This window comes from Lemur catta, chromosome 19 (assembly GCF_020740605.2).
Source record: "Lemur catta isolate mLemCat1 chromosome 19, mLemCat1.pri, whole genome shotgun sequence".
Lineage (NCBI taxonomy): Eukaryota > Metazoa > Chordata > Mammalia > Primates > Lemuridae > Lemur > Lemur catta.
This window is the reverse complement of record NC_059146.1, coordinates 29,053,413-29,071,877: the sequence shown is the minus strand read 5'-3', so window position 1 is coordinate 29,071,877 and position 18,465 is coordinate 29,053,413. Positions and strand designations below refer to the sequence as shown.

Below are 18,465 nucleotides of genomic sequence, written 5' to 3'. Positions count from 1 at the left end.
CTCAACTCTGTAGTTCAAGCATTAGTGCTGGGTGGCGTATTGGGATGATCAGTTTGGCAGACAGCGGCAGGCTCAGGGCTGGCTGGGTCATTCATTCACCACTGAGTGGCTATTCTCGTGCCTGGCTCTATGTTGGACAATGCAGGGGACACAGTGGTGACAGCTCCAAGCCCTGCCCTCAGGGCTCCCAGGACAGTGTACCAGATGGGTAGTGCCACCAACATACCAGGGTTGGGATGGGGACATGCCTATTCCTTACCTCATTCATGGGTTAGAAACATTACACAGTAGTTTCCCTAAATGAGATCCTTTGCTGGGCACTGGGGACACAGCAGTGATCAAGACAGACCTATTCTCCTATTTCAGAGTGGAGGTGAGGTGACAGGTACTCATTATACTAATAATCACACACATCAGCACCGTAACAACCTTCAGAGAGCCAGGAAACAGCCTGGCTGATGGTTAGACACTAACTCCCTGGTTTAAATCCTGACTCGGCCGGGCATGGTGGCTCACACCTGTAATCCTAGCACTCTGGGAGGCCGAGGTGGAAGATTGCTTGAGCTCAGGAATATGAGACCTGGTCTCTACTAAAAGAAAAAATATATATATAGAAAAAAAATTAGCTGAGCAACTAAAAATAGAAGTAGTTAGCCAGGCATGGTGGCACGTGCCTATAGTGCCAGTCACTCAGGAGGCTGAGGCAGGAGATTCACTTGAGGCCAGGAGCCTGAGGTTGCTGTGAGCTAGGCTGATACCCCAGCACGCTACCCAGGGCAACAGAGCGAGACTCTGTCAAAAAAAAAAAAAAAAAAAAATCCTGACTCTGTCACTTGCCAGCTACATGACCTCAGGCCAGTGACTCCACTTCCCTTTGCCTCGGTCTTGCCATCTGCCAAATGTAGGGAATCTAGTTCCTCCCTTAAGGATCTAGATGAGTTAACACAGGTAGAAGGAGCACACACAACTGCTCTCAGATGGGCTTTAAAGATCTGAGAAGACACAAGGTTGGGGAAGGGTGCCTGGACAGGCTGAGGGTCCCTGAGGAAGTGATACCTGAGCCAAGGTGGAGGAGTTAGAGAGTGATCTTTAGCAGAGGGCTGAGAATGGGAGCACCGCACTCTAGGGACTGAACTGCCAGCAATGCCGGCATGCATAGTTTGGAAGACCAGCCAGGGCTAAGGAGAGGTGAGCTGGGGTGGGGAAAGCTCAGGCCCTGTCCTGGAAGCAAACTGGGGGAGCAGCAGAGGGTCCGGGCAGGAGGTTCCTGCAGATGTCCAGTAAGGTGACCGTGGCATAGAAGAGGTGGTCCCCAGTGAGAATGTGATGTGACACGGGTGGAGGGTGGACAAGTCGTGGGGTCTGAGTTGTCAGTCTCTCCTTGGAGAGAGGGATCAGTGGGTGCTCAATACTGGAGGTGATGGCCTTGGGGAGTTGAGAAGATGCCCAGGCTTGAGACAGGATGGACGGGGACCACCCTGATGAACAATTTCTGGGCTGGAGACCCTCATAGGTCCCAACCTATGGCCTGTCGCAAAGAGGGAGAAGCTGGGACACTCTTCAAATGGTGATGGACCAGGCTAGTGGTCGGAGTCCCGTGGTCTCAGCAGCAGGGCCTGGCCACAGAGGCCAGCCTGCACCCCGCCAGTGGGCACCACGTATGTCTGACCATTGGTGGCCCGTGAGGGCGAGAAGTCTGTCAGCTGCAGGTTGCTATCCCGGACTTGGTCGTAGTCCCACAGCTGGTAGTGCCAACTCTTGCCCTGCTTGGAAAGAAGGTAGACAGCTCCCAGGGAGCCTTCCTCTGGCAGGGCTGGTGGCTGGCAGGGCATGCTGGGCACTGGGTGGAACAGGCCTGGCAACTCGGGGTCCTCAGTGTAGCCGAGGCTCGGCACAGTCTGCACACCTAGCAGGACCCCTGGGGGACAGAAGGGGGTGAGTGGCAGGTGATGAGCCATGACTATGTGCTGGGGCCACTGAACCCCACCCATCCCAGTCCTCTGGGGGCGGGGGGAAATGCTGTCTTTATCCCCAAGTTACAGAGAAGTCAGCAGCAGCCAGTGAGCACGTGGCTGGACTGGGCTGTGGACCCAGGGCATCTGGCTCCAGAGCTTCAGGCATTTTAAGTCCTGTCTCCTCTGGCCTGTTAGTGCAGGGGAGGCAGAGAGGCAGCATTAGACGGAGCACATGCTGTTACCCGGTCATCTCCAGCTGTCTAAGGAACAGAGGCTCTGAGAGGAGCCCTCAAGGACATACAGAAAAGCCTCCATCCAGGCCTCCCGACATGCACAAACCTGGCTTCCTTCAGGTAGGAGGAATGATGATGACAATGCCGATAATGCTTATGGGGACTTGTCACATGCTGAGCACTGTTCTGAGAGTTTTGCATGCTCCGCCTACAAGGCAGCCTTGTGAGGTGGATACTATTATTGTCACTCTTGATTTCCAGATGGGGAAATGCAGACCAAACAAATGGAGGAAACTTGCCCAAAGTCACAGAGCCTGGAAGTGGCTGGGCTGGGCCTGGAGCCCAGACTGTCTGATCCTAAAGTCTGTGCTCTGAGCTTCTGTCTGTGCAGACACCTGAGGTACCTGCTATCTGCCAGGTTCTGTGCTAAGAACCCTACGGGGACCAGGATGGCTTAGCTCTGGTCCCTGGCTTGAGTGCACAGCCTGGCTGGGGAGACCCAGAGTGAGGGGCACAGGGACAAACGAAAAAGGACCCACCTGCGCTCACTGCCCAGTGGGCCTTGTGTCCCTTCCTCTGACATGGCTCGTGGTTGAAGTCCTCATCGTAGCTGGTGCTGGTGTTAAGGCCAAAACTGTGGCATGGCCCTGAGACCCACCCTTTGCCAACCCTGCCCTCCTCCCTCCTGGGCCCTGGGATACGGGATGAGCAGGGGATGTCCGGTGACAAGGTGCTGCAGGACAAGGTCTCTGTTCGGACCGCCCAGGCCACCGCAGAGCAGCTTGGTCTGGCAGCCCAGCACCTCCTGGGCCAGCCTGCCCATGTCAGCCACTACAGGGTGAGAGCACACAGAGGGCTTGCTCTGTGCCCGACATCATGCCAAGGACTCCAACCCTCACTGTGACCATCTCGTTACAAAGAGGATCAACTGCTTGTCCATGGTCACAGTGAGGAGGTGGCAGAGCTGGATTTGGAACCCAGGCTGGCTCGAGTCTACCTCATAACCACTCTGCTCCATTGGGCAGGGAGAAGGGCCTGGAATGGGAGCCCCTCACTTGCCTGCCAGCACCCCACCTGGCCTCTCTGGCCCCCCTACTGAAGGGTTAACAAAGCACCTGGCATGAGACCCTTCCCCACCCAACTCACCGGAGAACATCTCTCCCTGGGCTGTGTAGCCTCTCTCCACGGCCACCTGCACAAGTCTCTCCAGGGGGATGCCGCTGGGGGGCAACAGGAGAGTGCCTGCCATCCACAAGGCCACCAGCCCACACCTGGGGACAGACAGGCCCAGTCCCTCAACCCTTAAGTCATGGGCCCCGCCCCTGACCCTGGAAGCTGGAGTAGGGAAACAGACTTGCTACCCTGAGGGAGTTCTCCTCCCCACTCCAGGCCAGGTGGGGAGACCAGACTCCCATTTGTGGGAGAGGCCTACCAAGGCCTGAGCCCAGGGATGGAGGGCTGGTGGAAGGGTGGGGAGACATCACCCGGGCTTCCGGAAAGTAGGTGCCAGAGGGGAGTTAGAGAGATGGGCCAGGTTCATTTGTTCACTTGCTGGAGTTTACTTTTTTCTTGCTCATTAGTTCCAACTGTTGACCACGCCTGCACCCAGGCCCCTGATGTGGAAAGTTCTCCCTTTCCCTCCCTCCCCTCCTCCCCAGGCTGCCTGGGATGCACCCACTCCCCGCGTCCTCCCAGGTCCATCCTCAGGAAGCCCAGCAAAGGTAGAGCAAGGGCTGCCAACAGGGTGGGGGTCCCACATCAGCGAACATACTGAGGGCCTTCTTGGATGAGGGACGGCAGGTCAGCACAGAAGAGGATCCACTGTAGGTCACTTCGGAACCTGAAGAAAAGCCACAATCGGGTCACAAGGGAACTAGCTCCAAGAGTCCCCCTTGAGCTCTGGCTGGGAGGAGGGTGTGCAGGGATGGGGAAGGGAATGCAGGCCTGGCTGTCCTAAGGCCAGAATGCTGCTCCTCGCTCAGTCACTGACTTCCTCTCCCTGAGCCTCAGTTTCCTCATCTGGTCAGTGGGAATCATCCTTCCGCCTGCCTGCTCCCTGCTCTTCCTCTGTTACTGAAGAGTGAAGACAGATGTGCAGACTTTGCAACTGGGAGCCGGAAAAGCTTATTGGGGGAAATTTCTCAAAGGAGTACCACTATACCCAAACTCTACCTGTGATCTTTTCTCAAGTCTGTTTCTCATGCTGTTAAACAGGGTAAAGATCTCTCAACTCAGCCTTGAGTAAAACCAGGTATCAATAACATGCTTACAGCCTAAGAGATCACCTTGATAATAAATCTTGCACCCTGGGAAGGCCACCTAGACAGTTTTGGTGATTCCAATCCTCCAGGCCTCCGGAGGGCTCATGCTTTTATTCCTATTCCAAGGCTAGACAGAGGGCAAGGCTGCGGGGATGACCCAGAGCTCCTGGTTCCCAGTTTGGGGCACACTCCTGACGAAAGGAGATGATAGCACAGAACTGCAATTAAAAGCTCAGAGCCCTGCTTGCAGAGTTCAAGATTCTTCCTTTTCTTTTCACTGTGGCTAAGTACTTCATCGCCATGAGCCTCAGTTTTCTCATAGAGAAAATAAGATAATAACAATTCCTACCTCATGGGGTTGCTGAAAGGAGTCAATAAATTAATACTTAAAAACACTTACAACAGTGCCTGACATAGGCTAGGCATGTAATAATGGTGACTCTTATTTGCATTAAATTTGCCTTACCTCGGCTGGGGCATTTAGCGCAGATTATAAATGTGTCTGGAGAGCGTGGAGTTTCATCGTGGGTCTGGGCACATCACTGCTCCCTCTTCCCTTCAGCCAGGCAATCAATAAACCTTGTCCCCATGGCCCCAGCAGGGGTCTAGAACCCTCCTCTCCTCTCCTGCTTGGGTCCCTGGGTGCTCCAGCTTCTTCTCTGGGCCTGGGGACTCCCATCTCATGACTGCCACTTCCCACTGTTGGACAGGTAGCCTCCATCCCTGTGCAAAGCCCTTCCATGGCTCCCCAGTGCCCTGAGGACAGCCCCACTGCCTTCACATGGCCCAGCATGTCCTGTGTGAGCTGGTTCGCGCCCACCTTTGCAGCCCCATCTTTGCCACTTCCTCATGTTAAGGAAATATTTGCAGATCCTTGAATAGAACATGTCCTCATTTCACACCAGGTCTCCGCACAGGCTGTTTACTCTCATCACATATCCTTTGCCTGACTTGCTCAACAGCACTCAGGGTTCCTCTTCTCCAAGAAGCCCCCCCAGCCTGGTCAGATACCCCACTGGGCTCTGTCACAACAGTCCTGACCACTCTTGGCTGTCACTGTCTGGTGGGGTGGAAGGTCTGCTTTTCCCACTAGACTAGGCACTTGTGAGGGCAGCTGGAGGCATGGGCCCAGGCAGGGGACTGAAGCAGTCAGCTTCTTTGACCTTGAGGAAAAACGAAACTCCAAGAGATGGGTTGAGTGATCTGGGGAGAGGTGACTGGGTGAGCCCCTCGGTGGTTGGGATGGGGCATGGAGACCCTACCGGTCCTTGTGCAGCTTCAGAAGCCTCTTCACATCTTCTTTACCCCTGGGGACTGGGCCAGCCTTCTCCAAAGCCTCCTTCAGGAGCCGGCTCTTCTCCAGGCCGAAGACGTGAGGGGGAGCTGCCCCCTTGGCTGGGGGTGGAGGCAGAGGTGGAGGTGGTGGGGGAATAGGGGCCTGGAGACTCCAGGGAGGGGGTGGAAAAGGTGAGTCTGGAGGACTTGGGGGTAGGGGAGAAGGTGGAATGATGGGGGCTTGGGGTGCAGGAGTTCTTGGAGGAGGGATTGGTGGTTTTAGAGGAGAGCATGGAGAAGTCATTTTGGGGTCTACAGGAGGAATTGAAGGGGTTGAGAAAGGGATAGAGAAGGATCCTTCAAAAGGGGTTGGTTTCAGGGATGGAGATTTTAAAGGTTTTAGAGCTGAATTCCAGAATTTGGGGGCCAAGCAGTGGGTCTAAAAGAACCCGTCCTAAAATTTGAAACCATGGATGCAGGGATTGGGGCTGACTCAAGTCACGTAGGATGTGAGGGTTAATAGGGTGGGGTCCTTAAATCCGGAACCACATTTGTGGTACCAGCCTGGGGCAGGTTGGGGTGCGTTGGGAGGTTTAGGGAGGGAAATTTAGTAAGACTTATTAGGCATTAACTCATTATCTGCCGATAGATTTGGGAACTCATGGGTCAATCTGCGGATATGAAGACCTGGAGTGAGGGACCTAAAGGGTTGGACTTAGGGGCCCATGGCTAAAGAGGTAGGGAATTCACATCCCAGGCCCGAGTTTGGAACCTTTGAGCTGACCTTTGAGTCAGAGGTCAAGAGGTCAAAATTGACACCCGGCAGGGAAAATGGCCTAGTTGTGGAGAAGGTCCTGGAATCACAGAACAGGAAAAGTCTGTTGGTTGGAGAAGACTCTGAGATCCGAGGTCGGAGGGAGCCGCAAAAACCGCTGGAAAAGAGAGAAAGAAGTCAGGAAATGAGACGCGCCTCCCTGTCCCGCAAAATGGCGGCCCCCGCGCAGCCCCTTTCCCATGTCACGTGTTAGCACTCGCAACACGTGCCCGCCCCCTTGGCAATCACGTGACAGAAAATGCTAGGCGGCGGGAAAGAGGTGTGGCCTCCAAAGCACTGACAGCCTCCAGAAGAGATTGCAGTGCGAGCCGCGTCAGGAGGTGGGGCGGGCTTTTCTGCCCAGGCGGGAGGCCAAGTGTCGTTTTCATTGGCCAGATCTGAACCCAGGGACGAGACTTACTCCGATTGGTCAAGATATTGATTTTCCGCGCGGGGATTGGCTTGAAGAAAATCGAAGGTGGGGCTAGGAGGGAAAGCTTTGGGGTCTGGTCTCCGGAACGAAGCAGGAGCCGCTTACGTTGAACTGCGGCGCCGTTGGTTAGTGACCTCGGCTGCAGGCGACCATCGGCGCCGGCTTGACGTCCGGGCCTTCCCGCGCCTCGTCTGGGGAAACTTAATGCGCGAGGCCAGAGCTCCCAAAACTTGTCCCACCTTCCTTAACTGGCTCTTACATCCGGGTTTTTTCTCCCTTTGGGCGTGTGGGCCAATGGGAGTCGCCATGTAGCACGCTCCGCCTTCTGGGTTGCTTAGAGCATCCTGGGGCTCGTAGTAATCCTCTCGAGAGTCTCTTAAGCACGCGCGCGGGGGAAGGGGAGCCTTCCGCACGCTTTGTTGCCCGGGCCGTGCCTCCGTTCTCTCCCGCGGTCCCATCTTACCTGACTGCCTTTTGGAGGGAATATCTTGGAGCGGCCCTTTAAGCCAGGTTGGGACAAAGGATTTGGAGAAACCTAGGGCTAAAATCACCTTTTTCCTTCTTTAAGCCCTACCTCGGCACTTGGCTCCATGGCGGTTCCTGAGACCCGTCCCAACCACACTATTTATATCAACAACCTCAATGAGAAGATCAAGAAGGATGGTGAGTTCTCGGGATAGTCTAGGCTTTCCCGCACGAGCTGGCCCGTCTTCCACCCGCAGCATCTGCCTCACTTTCTCAGTCTTTCCATCCAGCTGGACTGTTTTAGTTAATACGTTGGCCTTTACACATGCTGCTTCCTCCGTCTTCAACATTCCCCTAGTTCATCTTACACTCTGCACTTTAACTTGGTCACTGTTGCTCATCTTCAAGGTTTCCGCTCACAGGACCCCCTCCTCCATGGAGCCTTCCCCATCCCCTCTTCCCTCACGTGGCTGCCGCTGGCTACTGATAGGCCGTGGGCATTCTTCATCAAGCCTTCTTCTCTGGGCTCTCATGGGTCTCTCTCTCCACCCAGTGGCCTGTGAGGTCTACGAGGGACTGGGGCTTTCTTGGTCATTGGTGTTCTCAGTGATCAGCCCATAATGAAAATGTACAATAATAATGATGACTAACACTCTGTACCATGGGCTGATCTATACACTTTTATATAAATCTCGATTGCATTTAATTCTCACAAGAAGCCTGTAGGAAGAAGCTATTGTAATTCCCACTTCTCAGAAAATTGAGACTCAAGGTGATGTGACTTGCCCAAGGTCACATAGCAAGGAAAGTGGTTGATGCCACTGGTATGGAATTCTGCTTAAGAACTGAATTCTGGAAATCTTAAAGACTCTTCCATTTCTTGAGTAAATTATCACCTTTGTTGAACCTCATTTTCTGTATCTGAAAACTGGGCAAAAATCATAACACCTTTGCATGGATCTTGTGGGGGAATTAAATTATCGAAACCTCCATGCGGTGCTTCTTTTTATGGTACCTGTTATTTAATAAGGACTAGATAAATGTTAGCTTTTATTACCACCTCAAGAAAATTGTCAGGAGAACTAAAAGAGCTTGCTGGGATTAAGTTTGCAGTTACCAGTAAACTTGCTGTTAGGGAAAACAGACCCAGGAATGTAAATTTTACATATGATTTTAGAGTGTGGTGCCTGGTCAGTCCTGGGCAGTGCTAGGGACACATTGGTGACTGAGAACCCTGGTTCTGCCTGACAATGACAGCCCAGAGTAGTCAGGAGCACGTTTGGGTAATCACAGGCAGAGTGCTCAGGTCTGGGATTGAGAACAAGAAAGACGGATTCATTCAGCTTTATGGAAAAGAAGACATTTTGGAAAGCCATTTGGAGGAAGCAGTATGTATGTTACAGTGAGGGTGAAGAGGGTTCCTAACTTTGGTCAACTTGTGCAAATGTTTAGGATCAAAAGAGCCCAGGGCTTTCTGGACATTATAAGTAGTTTTGTGGGCCTGAGGCCTAGTGGCTTGTGAATCATGAAGAAGCTTCCAGTGAGTAGTGGCTTGTGGCCATGAGGCATTTGGACTTCGTCCTGGGGGTGTCAGGGAGCCAGGCTGCTCCCCTGTCCTGATCTTGTCCCTTCTGAATACCTTCCCAGCTGTGGAGGGTGAACTCAAGTGGGCAAGAGGGGAGGCTGGAGAGTGGGGAGAGGCCTGGAGTCCCGTGAAACGAATGAGATCTGAACAAGGTTTGTGGGGATGGAGTATGGAGAAGAAAACCTGAAATGTCACCACCAGGAGAATTTTTGGCTAATTGCTTCAAAACAGCCTTGATCCCTGTCCCCACCCCCACATATGCCATATACACATGCACCTTTTCTTCTTTCCTCTTTCAGTATCTCTTTCACCAAGCAGCCTCGGCTTTGGCTCAGCGATCTTTGCGTAAGATACTGATACTCTTTTCAGGTCTGGGTGGTGAGAAGGGTCGTTTGTTTAGCTTGAATCCCACTTGCTATCAAGTGAGACGGTTTGCTAGTGAGGTGTGGTACTGAGTTCAGATGGACTTGTGTCGTGTGCTCCCAGCTCTCCCATGCCCTTCCCAGCACCCTCAGGATACTCACCCTGGGCAGTGAGGAATCCTCTGAGAACCTGTTTCCATCATAGTAAAATTGGGACAGTCATAGTTGCCACCTCATGGAGTTGTTGTGAGGATTTAGTGAAGTTACTTCCGTAAAGCACTTGACGGTGTTTTCAGCTGTAAATGTTTGTGGAGACGTTTGTGTCCTGGAGTATGCGCTAGGCGTGGTGCTGCAGTAAACAAATGGGATGGGCTTATAGCTCTTGAGAGGGAAGTAAACATACCATGTCAGGAGGTGGGAAATGCCATGAAGGAAAAGCAAGTGGTAAGGCCGGGGAGAGTGACATGGGGGGACATTTAGATGTGGTCATTGTGCTGAGACCTGGGTGATTAGAAGGAGGCAGCTATGTAAACATCAGGGGAGGGTGTTCCAGGTAGAGGGAGCAGCCAGTGCAAAGGCCCTGGGGCAGGAGTGGTGTGTTGGGCCTGAGAGAGGGCTGGGAGGCCAGTGTGGCGGGAGACTCAGGAGTGTGGTGGAGTGTGGGCAGAGATGAGGTTGGGGAAGTCTGCCAAGGTCACATTACCCAGGCCTGTGTCAAGGTGCTGGTGGCAATGAAAAGAGGCACTTACTGAGTGTTTACTGTGTGCCAGGTGCCGTTGTGAGCCCTTTGCGCATACATACTCATGATCTTTGTATGGCAACTCTGTGGGGTAGGTACTGTTACCGTCCTCATCTTATAGAAGAGTATACTTGGCAGCTTGAGTGGTTCTTGGCTGCTGTTATTGTTAGGTCTCGAGAGATTACTGACCCGCAGCTTTCTGGATACTCTGTCAAGTGGCTGATGGTCTCCCTCTGGGCTGCACTTCCTCTGAAATGGGGTGTTGAAGCCTCAGCACGTGATGCCAAAGCCTCTGGTCACCTGTGGGTATTTTCTTCCTCCCCTGCAGAACTGAAGAAGTCCCTGTATGCCATCTTCTCCCAGTTTGGCCAGATCCTGGATATCCTGGTGTCACGGAGCCTGAAGATGAGGGGCCAGGCTTTTGTCATCTTTAAGGAGGTCAGCAGTGCCACCAATGCCCTGCGCTCCATGCAAGGTTTCCCCTTTTATGACAAGCCCATGGTGAGCATTGTGGGTATGGGGGTTGTGTATGTGTGCCAAATGCTGTAGGAGACTGGGTGGGCCTGGCTTAGAGGGGTGGGGTTTAGGGTCCAGTCACCAAGGTACATCTGGATCAGGCTCCCAGGTGGGAGGGGTTGGGCCAGGGGCCAGGTGCAGATGTTCAAGAGGCCAAGGGGACTGTAGTCTGTGGGACATGGGGAGTGGCTTAAAGTCCTCGCCCTGATCTAGAGTTCCTGTCATAATCACTGGCTGCCATCTTTGGCTCCTTATGTGGTTCTTCTCCCTTAATCCCCCAGTCAGTTTTTGAGCTTAACCTGATTGGAGTATACCTCCCTGACCCAACTCCCTTGGGGAGGTGACAGCAAGTCTCAGTGTGTGCAGGTCCCAGGCAGGTCACTTCCACGTGGAGGCAGATCATGTAGGAGGCAGTGGGCTCCAGGGACAGCTGGGCCACCTGTCACCTCCACCTGGAGAGGACAGAGTGTTGACTCCAGCCTGTTGTCATCTCTGGGTATACAAGCCCAAGGTTGCCGCATCTTCCAGTTGACTTTCTGGGGCATCTTAGGAATTGGTTTTTAGGTATGATGACCATAAGTCTTTCTGTGTTGTCTCTCTCCCTTGCTTTCCCCCCCAAATTGCTGCTTGGACCACATCATGTACTCAGATATGTTTGAATTTTGTCAGGAAGTCTTATCAACTCTACCTTCAAAACATATCTACTGGCTGCCTACTTGTCACTCCTTCTCTGCTGCTGACCTGGTCCAGCCACCACCCTCGTTAGGACATGGCTTCGACCTGCTCACTGGTCTCCCTGCTTCGACCCCTGCTCCCCACAGTCTGTCTTCCATGCTGCAGCCACCATGCTCCTGTGAGACATGAGTGAGAGCTTACCTCCCCTGCCCACAACACTGCATGGCTCCCACAGGAATAGACGAAGTCCTCACCAGCGTCCCCTGTCGTCTCTATGACTTCACCTCCTCCCTCCCTCTCATCCATATTAGCTTCCTTGCTGTTTCTATAATGTGCTGTGCAGGCCTTAGCTCTTTGCTAGAAGGCTCTTTCCCCGGATGTCCCTATGGCTTGCTTCCTCCCTTTCTGTCTCTGTACAAATGTCGCCTCAGTGAGGCCTTTCCCGGCCACCCTGTCTGAAATTTTCACTTCTTCTAAACACTTCACATCCCCTTCTCTACTCATTCTTAAATCTTCTTTAACATACCTTCCCCGCTGCATAAGCGTTATGAGGACAGGGACTTTTGTCTGTTTTACTTATTACCGTATTCCCGGAGTCTAGAATGAGGCCTAGCATTAGTAGATTATCCATAAACGGCTGAATGAATGAGATTTAGCCTGGAATCTGGAACTGTGTTCTTGTGTGACTAGAAATCCCCTTGCATAGTGCTCCTGTCCTAGCATTGTCTTCTCAGACCTTGGCCCTAGTGTTTAGGGCTGTCCCAAACTCCCTTAAAAAGATGAACAGTCAGCCAGTCATGGTGGCTCACACCTATAATCCCAGTGCTTTGGGGAACCGAGGTGGATCACTTGAGGCCAGGAGTTCAAGAGGCTGGTGCCTGGGTAACATAGTGAGACCCTGTCTCTACAAAAAATATTTTAAAAAATTATCTGAACATGGTGGCCTGTGCCTATAGAGTCCCAGCTACTCAGGAGGCTGAGGCAGGAGGATTGCTTGAGCCCAGGAGTTCAGGCTGCAGGGAGCTATAGTTGCACCACTGCACTCCAGTCTGGGCAACAGAGCAAGACCCTGTCTCAAAAACAAACAAACAAAAAACCCAACAGCCTATCTATTGAGTGCTCACTATGTGTCAGGTCTTTAAGTCAATTTAGTTCTCACACTCGTCCTTTGAAGTGGGAAATACCATAATCCTCATTTTACAGATGGGGAAGTTGTGACCAAGTGATTTCTGCATTTCTCAGCGAGCTTGTAGTTAGGTCTGATTTTGAACCCAGGCAGTTTGGCTCTGAACTTCACTCTTTTAACCCTTCTGCTCTCTTTTTGGTAGCGCATCCAGTATGCCAAGACTGACTCGGATATCATTGCCAAGATGAAGGGCACCTTCGTGGAACGGGACCGCAAGCGGGAGAAGAGGAAGCCCAAGAGCCAGGAGACCCCGACTGCCAAGAAGGCTGTGCAGGGTGGGGCAGCTGCCCCCGTGGTGGGGGCCGTCCAGGGGCCTGTCCCGGTAAGACAGGGCCCAGAGACCGCCCCTCTCACCACCAGGCCTTCCTCAGCCAGTGGCCTGGCTTGGGGGCTTGGGGGCTTGGGGATTCAGACTCCTTCCCATTTCCATCCTCTCTCTCTTTTGGGTGGGTTGAGCACCTGGATGATGGTGTTTCCCCTGAAGTACCTGTTCTTGTCTCCCTGTTTCTCTAGGGCTTTGTTTTTCCATGTCTGTCTCATGGTTTCTCTCTCTTTTTTTTTTTCTTTTTTTGGCTGTCTGTGTCTTAAGTCAATGGCTATGTAGAAAACCCAGGAGAATTTACTTAACCAACTGTTAACGATTAGTAAGTAAATTTAGTTAAGAAAGGTCGCTGCATTTAAGGTCGATATGGAAAAAATCAGCTTTATTTCTGTATGCTGGTAACAAACAAGTAGATGTCACATTGAAAAATAGTACCAAGGAATAAATCCAACAAAAAATGTATAAAACTGCAACTGCAGAACATTGCTGGGAGAAATCAGAGCCCTCAGCAATGGATGGGGAAGGCAATATTGTTAAGAGGTCAGTTGTCTCCAAATTATTCCAAGATCCAAAAGGAATTTTGGTAGCCACTGACTGGCTGTTTTGTTTCTAAATGTCTGAAAGGGCAAGGCTGCGGCAGATGAGAAGAATAAAGTTGGGGACCTGCACAATGGGGTGGAGACACGTTTTAAAGCTCCAGCAATCGGGGTGATGTGCTGTTGGCATAAGGGTGGGAAGACAGACCAAAGGGGCAGGATGAAGAGTCTAGAAACAGCTGCACATATATGGTTACTTGATGTGTGATCAAGGCACCAGTGGAGTTCAGCGGAGAAAGGATTTTTTCCCCTAGTTTATGATGCTCGGCAGTTGGATACCCGTAAGGGAAAAATTAGTTCTACTTCATACTATATATAAAAACTAACGAGGTGACCAGGTGCGGTGGCTCACGCCTGTAATCCTAGCACTCTGGGAGGCCGAGGCGGGTGGATTGCTTGAGCTCAGGAGTTTGAGACCAGCCTGAGCAAGAGTGAGACCCCGTCACTACTAAAAATAGAAAGAAATTATCTGGCCAACTAAAATATTTATAGAGAAAAAATTAGCTGGGCATGGTGGTGCATGCCTGTAGTCCCAGCTACTCAGGAGGCTGAGGCAGTAGGATCGTTTAAGTCCAGGAGTTTGAGGTTGCTGTGAGCTAGGCTGACGCCATGGCACTCACTCTAGCCCAGGCAACAAAGCGAGACTCTGTCTCAAAAAAAAAAAAAAAAAACTAACGAGGTGAATCACAGACCTGAATGTGACAGCTAACACAGTAAAGGTTCTAGAAAAAAAAAAAAAAACAGGAAAAAGTCTTCACGACTTTGGTGAGGGCAAAAAGTGGAAGCATCCTGGTTCCCAAACAGTATACAAAAAGTGCTAAGTGCAAAAGAAAAGATGGATGGACTGGACCCGCTGCTTTAGTCCCGAGCCTCCATGTCTCTCTAGCTCTTGTGAGTCTCATGGCTCTCTGGGTCACACTGTATTCGATGCCACTCACACTTTCTCTGCAGTCTGCGAGGGTGTCTGGTCTTCCCATTGTTACTGCTCCTCTCTTGCACCCAGCTTTCCGTCCACTTCCCACTCTTCAGATTGTGGTTCCAGCCCCGTCTGCTGTGTGCCATTGGGCTGTCTTCCTTCCTTCACTGCCACCTGTTTCCTTCTGCACCTGCCCTGACCGTCCCTTTCCATCTCTGCTCTCCAGTCTTGCTTTTTTCTCCCTAGATCTCTGAGTCTCTTTGATTTTCAGTTTTTTCCTTCAAGTTTCCTCTTATGGCCTCCTCTCCTCTGCCTCCAGTCTACACCATGATCATGCCCTCTCCCACCTGCGGCAAGTCAGGCCTGCTTTCCGTCTCTCCACAGGGCATGCCTCCGATGACTCAGGCACCCCGTATCATGCACCACATGCCGGGCCAGCCGCCTTACATGCCGCCCCCTGGCATGATCCCACCACCGGGCCTCGCACCTGGCCAGATCCCACCAGGGGCCATGCCCCCGCAGCAGCTTATGCCTGGGCAGATGCCACCTGCCCAGCCTGTAAGTGTCTAGTCCCCCTGCATCCTCATATAAAATGTGTGAATACAGGACTAAGGTCGGGAGCAGTGGCTCATACCTGTAATGTTAGCCCTTTGGGAGGCCAAGGCAGGAAGACTATTTGAGGTTAGGAGTTTGAGACCAGCCTGAGTAACATAGCGAGACCTCGACTCTACAGAAAATTTAAAAATTAGCTGGGCAAAATGGTGCAAGGCTGTAGTCCCAGCCGCTTGGAAGGCTGAGAGGCAGGAGGATCTCTTGAGCCCAGAAGTTTGAGGTTGCAGTGAGCTATGATTATGCTAGCCAACTGGGGGGCTGTTTTAGATTGGGTGGTGTGGGCAGGCTCCCCTGGGGTAGTTTTGGAGCAGAGCTTCCTGAATGATGAGGATTTAGCAATGGGGTTGGGCCCTGGGACAGAGGGAACTGGCATGTTTGTTTGGAGGATCTGGAAGGTTAGGGTGGGCTGGAGCCATGTGGCCACCACCTAAATTCATTCCTTGAACAACTACCGAGTGCTTGCTTACGTACCAGGCCCTGTTCTGTGCTGTAGGTATACAGCAGTGACAAAGACAGGAAAGTCTCTGCTATCTTGTGGCCTATAGTGTGTAAGGGCAAAGGTGTGGGGGGTGGAAAGCAGCAGCATATGGTGTGCCAGGTGGAGGTGCTAGAATGAATTCAAGCAGGGTGAGGGATGGGGAGCAGGGGCAGTACTAGGGAAGCTCCCACTACACTCAGGGCCCCCATGCTCATGGACCTCCCTCCCTCCCCGGCAGCTTTCCGAGAATCCACCAAATCACATCTTGTTCCTCACCAACCTGCCAGAGGAGACCAACGAGCTGATGCTGTCCATGCTTTTCAACCAGTAAGTGGGGCCTGTGGCTGGGTGCTGGCTGGAGGGTGCCGGGTAGGAGAGATCACCATGGGAATGGGCCTCAGAATTCTGCTGGTGGAGCCCGGAGCCAGCTCAGGCTTTGCAGAAAGGCCTGTGACTGAAGCTGTGGAAGCAGAAGGCTGAGGCTGGGCCTGTAACCTGTGAGGGTTGCAGTGGTGGTGAGGTTGGAGAGGTCACCGTGGCCAGGGCATGCTGGCCCTTGTCAGCCTTTGTTGGGGGTGGGAAGAGTCCAGGCACTAAGCTTCATTTTTCTAGTTTCTGAAATGGAGAAATGCAATGCAAGGTGTATGTTACATTGAGGCATCACTGAACACAAGCTAGAGTGGCAAAAATCAGCGTGCTCAAAAACAGCAAGTGGGAGGTGGGCATGGGTGAACCCTCGTGCCCTGTTGATAGGACTGTTCCCTGTTGAGTGAAGTTGTGGGTGTGGGTGTGGGTTTGGTTTTATTTGCTTGGTGGTTCTGCCTCTGATCATACATCCTATAGAAATTTGGGACATGAATCTTAAAGGGCTATAAATGGAGTATTCATCGCAGTGTTTGTGGAGGGGAGTTGGAGGGAGTCCGGGAGAAGGTTTGGCTTAAATGCACATGCTCACTGTGGTGTACCGTACACCACTTAGAAGGAACAGGAAGAGCAATGTGGATGATTCTTTATAATAGTGCCAAGAGGAAATTTTGAGTAACTGAATAAAATAGAAAAATAAGATCACATGTATAGCATATCCACAAAACAATGCATGTTTTATAAGAGTAGTAATGGAAAAAAGACATTCAGTAGACATGGTTGCCTAATGGAGAAAAGGTAGTAAGGACTGAGAAGAAGGAAATTAGAGAAACGACTGTCATAAAAGTGAAGGTAATGTTTATTTCCTGAGTAGGGTGTGGGTTCTGATTAGAGAGGGTGCAGATGGGCTGCAGTGTACTGCTTATTGATTTAGGTTGCAGTTGCATGGCTGTTTGTGTTAAAATTTTTCATTAAAGCCGGCACAGTGGAGCATGCCTGTAGGTAGTCCCACCTACTTGGGAGGTTGAGGCAGGAGGATCACTTGAGCCTAAGAGTTTGAGTCCAGCCTGGGCAACATAGCAAGACCCTGTCTCTTTTAAAAAAAATTCATTAAATAATATGTTTACATTAGAGGTTTTTGACTTAGCTCTATATATTAATACATTGGAGGTCAGATAATTCTTTGTTATGGAGGACCATCCTGTGCATTGTAGGATATTTGGCATCATGCCTGGCCTCAATACACTATATACCAAAATGTCAGGAGGAAATGCTGTCTGGGTCCCTGAGGTCTGTTATTCCTTCTTTCAGGTTCCCTGGCTTCAAGGAGGTCCGTCTGGTTCCCGGGCGGCACGATATCGCCTTTGTGGAGTTTGACAATGAGGTGCAGGCAGGGGCAGCTCGTGACGCCCTGCAGGGCTTTAAGATCACCCAGAACAATGCCATGAAGATCTCATTTGCCAAGAAGTAGCACCTTTTCCCCATGCCTGTCCCTGCCCCCTTTTCTGGGGCCACCCCTTTTCCCCTTGGCTCAGCCCCCTGAAGGTAAGTCCCCCCTTAGGGGCCTTCTTGGAGCCGTGTGTGAGTGAGTGGTCGCCACACAGCATTGTACCCAGAGTCTGTCCCCAGACATTGCACCTGGCGCTGTTAGGCTGGAATTAAAGTGTTTTTTTGAGGTTTGGTTTTTCACAACCATTTGTCTATCTTATTTTCTTACCCTCCGTGGTTCCCTTCCCTCCGCATCAGCATATCTTGGGTTGTTGGACTTCTTGGCATTTTGAAGTTTCCAACCTTGGGAAAACAAAGGATGGTATAGTGATAATTGTCGGAACTTAAGTTACATTTACTGCTTTGGCCATTTTCTGTATTGTCTCAATTGGCATTCAGGGCAGGAAATGGAAACCCAGAGCTGCACGTACAGTTAGGCAGGTTGTGTATTGCACAAGGATGCCACATTTAAGGGCACACCATTCACTTTGTTTATTTCAACAATTTCCAACAGGTGACAAGAGTGTTAAGGAAGAGGTCTTTGTTTACCTTTTTCTAATCTGCACAAAGGTGCCATCTGTCATAGCAACAGTCCCACAGAAACCACTGTAGGTACTTGGGCAGAAAGGGATTTAATATAGGGAACTTGGTGTGCCTGAAACCATTGGAAGGGTGGTAGGAATGGCAGTCAAGGTTTGAGACTTCAAATTTGTAGCCCCTAATTGAGCTCCAATCTAGAGTTCAGTATGATGCCACTGTTGCTTCTGGGAGTACCCAAACTGACTTGGTCACATGAGAGGTTCTGACCAGATGCTGGTATAGGGTGTGGCCACCTCAAACACAGCTGATCTGCCTTGGTGGTCAGCTGCCAGCCAGGAGCTTTGGGCAGGTTCCTGACCCAGATTCCCCTGCAATGCCTTAGCTGCAAGGATGCTTACGAGAGAGGTGGCTGCTCTGGAGAATGATGCTTGGCATGTGGATCTCTATTTGAAGCAGTTTGGAGGTGAGACCTAAGTTATCATTGTCCACTACTTTGTCATTCTGACCTTGAGCAAGTGACTGATCCCCAGGCCTCAGTTTTCTTTTCCTCAATATGGAAATGAAAGCTGAGGGGGAAGCACTGCAGAACATGGCCAGCAAAGTCCAGAGCTGAAGTGATCCTTGGGCTAAGCCCCAAATGACCTGGAGCAG

General features: G+C 51.5%; 2 protein-coding genes across 6 annotated transcripts; one reads left to right on the top strand and one right to left on the bottom strand.

Moving 5' to 3' along the window:
• Window positions 1–810: 810 nt before the first annotated feature.
• On the bottom strand, window positions 811–6,848 carry C19H19orf54 (chromosome 19 C19orf54 homolog). Of its 5 annotated transcripts, XM_045531946.1 has the most exons (7): window positions 6,509–6,840; window positions 5,712–5,844; window positions 3,960–4,028; window positions 3,335–3,459; window positions 2,890–3,019; window positions 2,728–2,798; window positions 811–1,918 (listed from the first exon to the last, which is right to left on the bottom strand). In XM_045531946.1, exons 4-7 carry the CDS (start codon window positions 3,435–3,437, stop codon window positions 1,581–1,583), a joined length of 642 nt encoding a protein of 213 aa, XP_045387902.1. In that variant the 5' UTR covers window positions 3,438–3,459; window positions 3,960–4,028; window positions 5,712–5,844; window positions 6,509–6,840; the 3' UTR covers window positions 811–1,580. The 5 variants fall into 5 exon arrangements, with proteins under 5 accessions (XP_045387902.1, XP_045387900.1, XP_045387903.1 ...); XM_045531944.1 differs by having other exon boundaries at window positions 5,712–6,846; XM_045531947.1 differs by lacking the exons at window positions 5,712–5,844; window positions 6,509–6,840 and adding an exon at window positions 4,474–5,567.
• A 187-nt stretch (window positions 6,849–7,035) lies between these two features.
• On the top strand, window positions 7,036–17,478 carry SNRPA (small nuclear ribonucleoprotein polypeptide A). The gene is made up of 6 exons (XM_045531943.1): window positions 7,036–7,634; window positions 10,451–10,623; window positions 12,642–12,821; window positions 14,718–14,891; window positions 15,662–15,750; window positions 17,098–17,478. Exons 1-6 carry the CDS (start codon window positions 7,562–7,564, stop codon window positions 17,255–17,257), a joined length of 849 nt encoding a protein of 282 aa, XP_045387899.1. The 5' UTR covers window positions 7,036–7,561; the 3' UTR covers window positions 17,258–17,478.
• The last annotated feature ends 987 nt before the right edge of the window (window positions 17,479–18,465 follow it).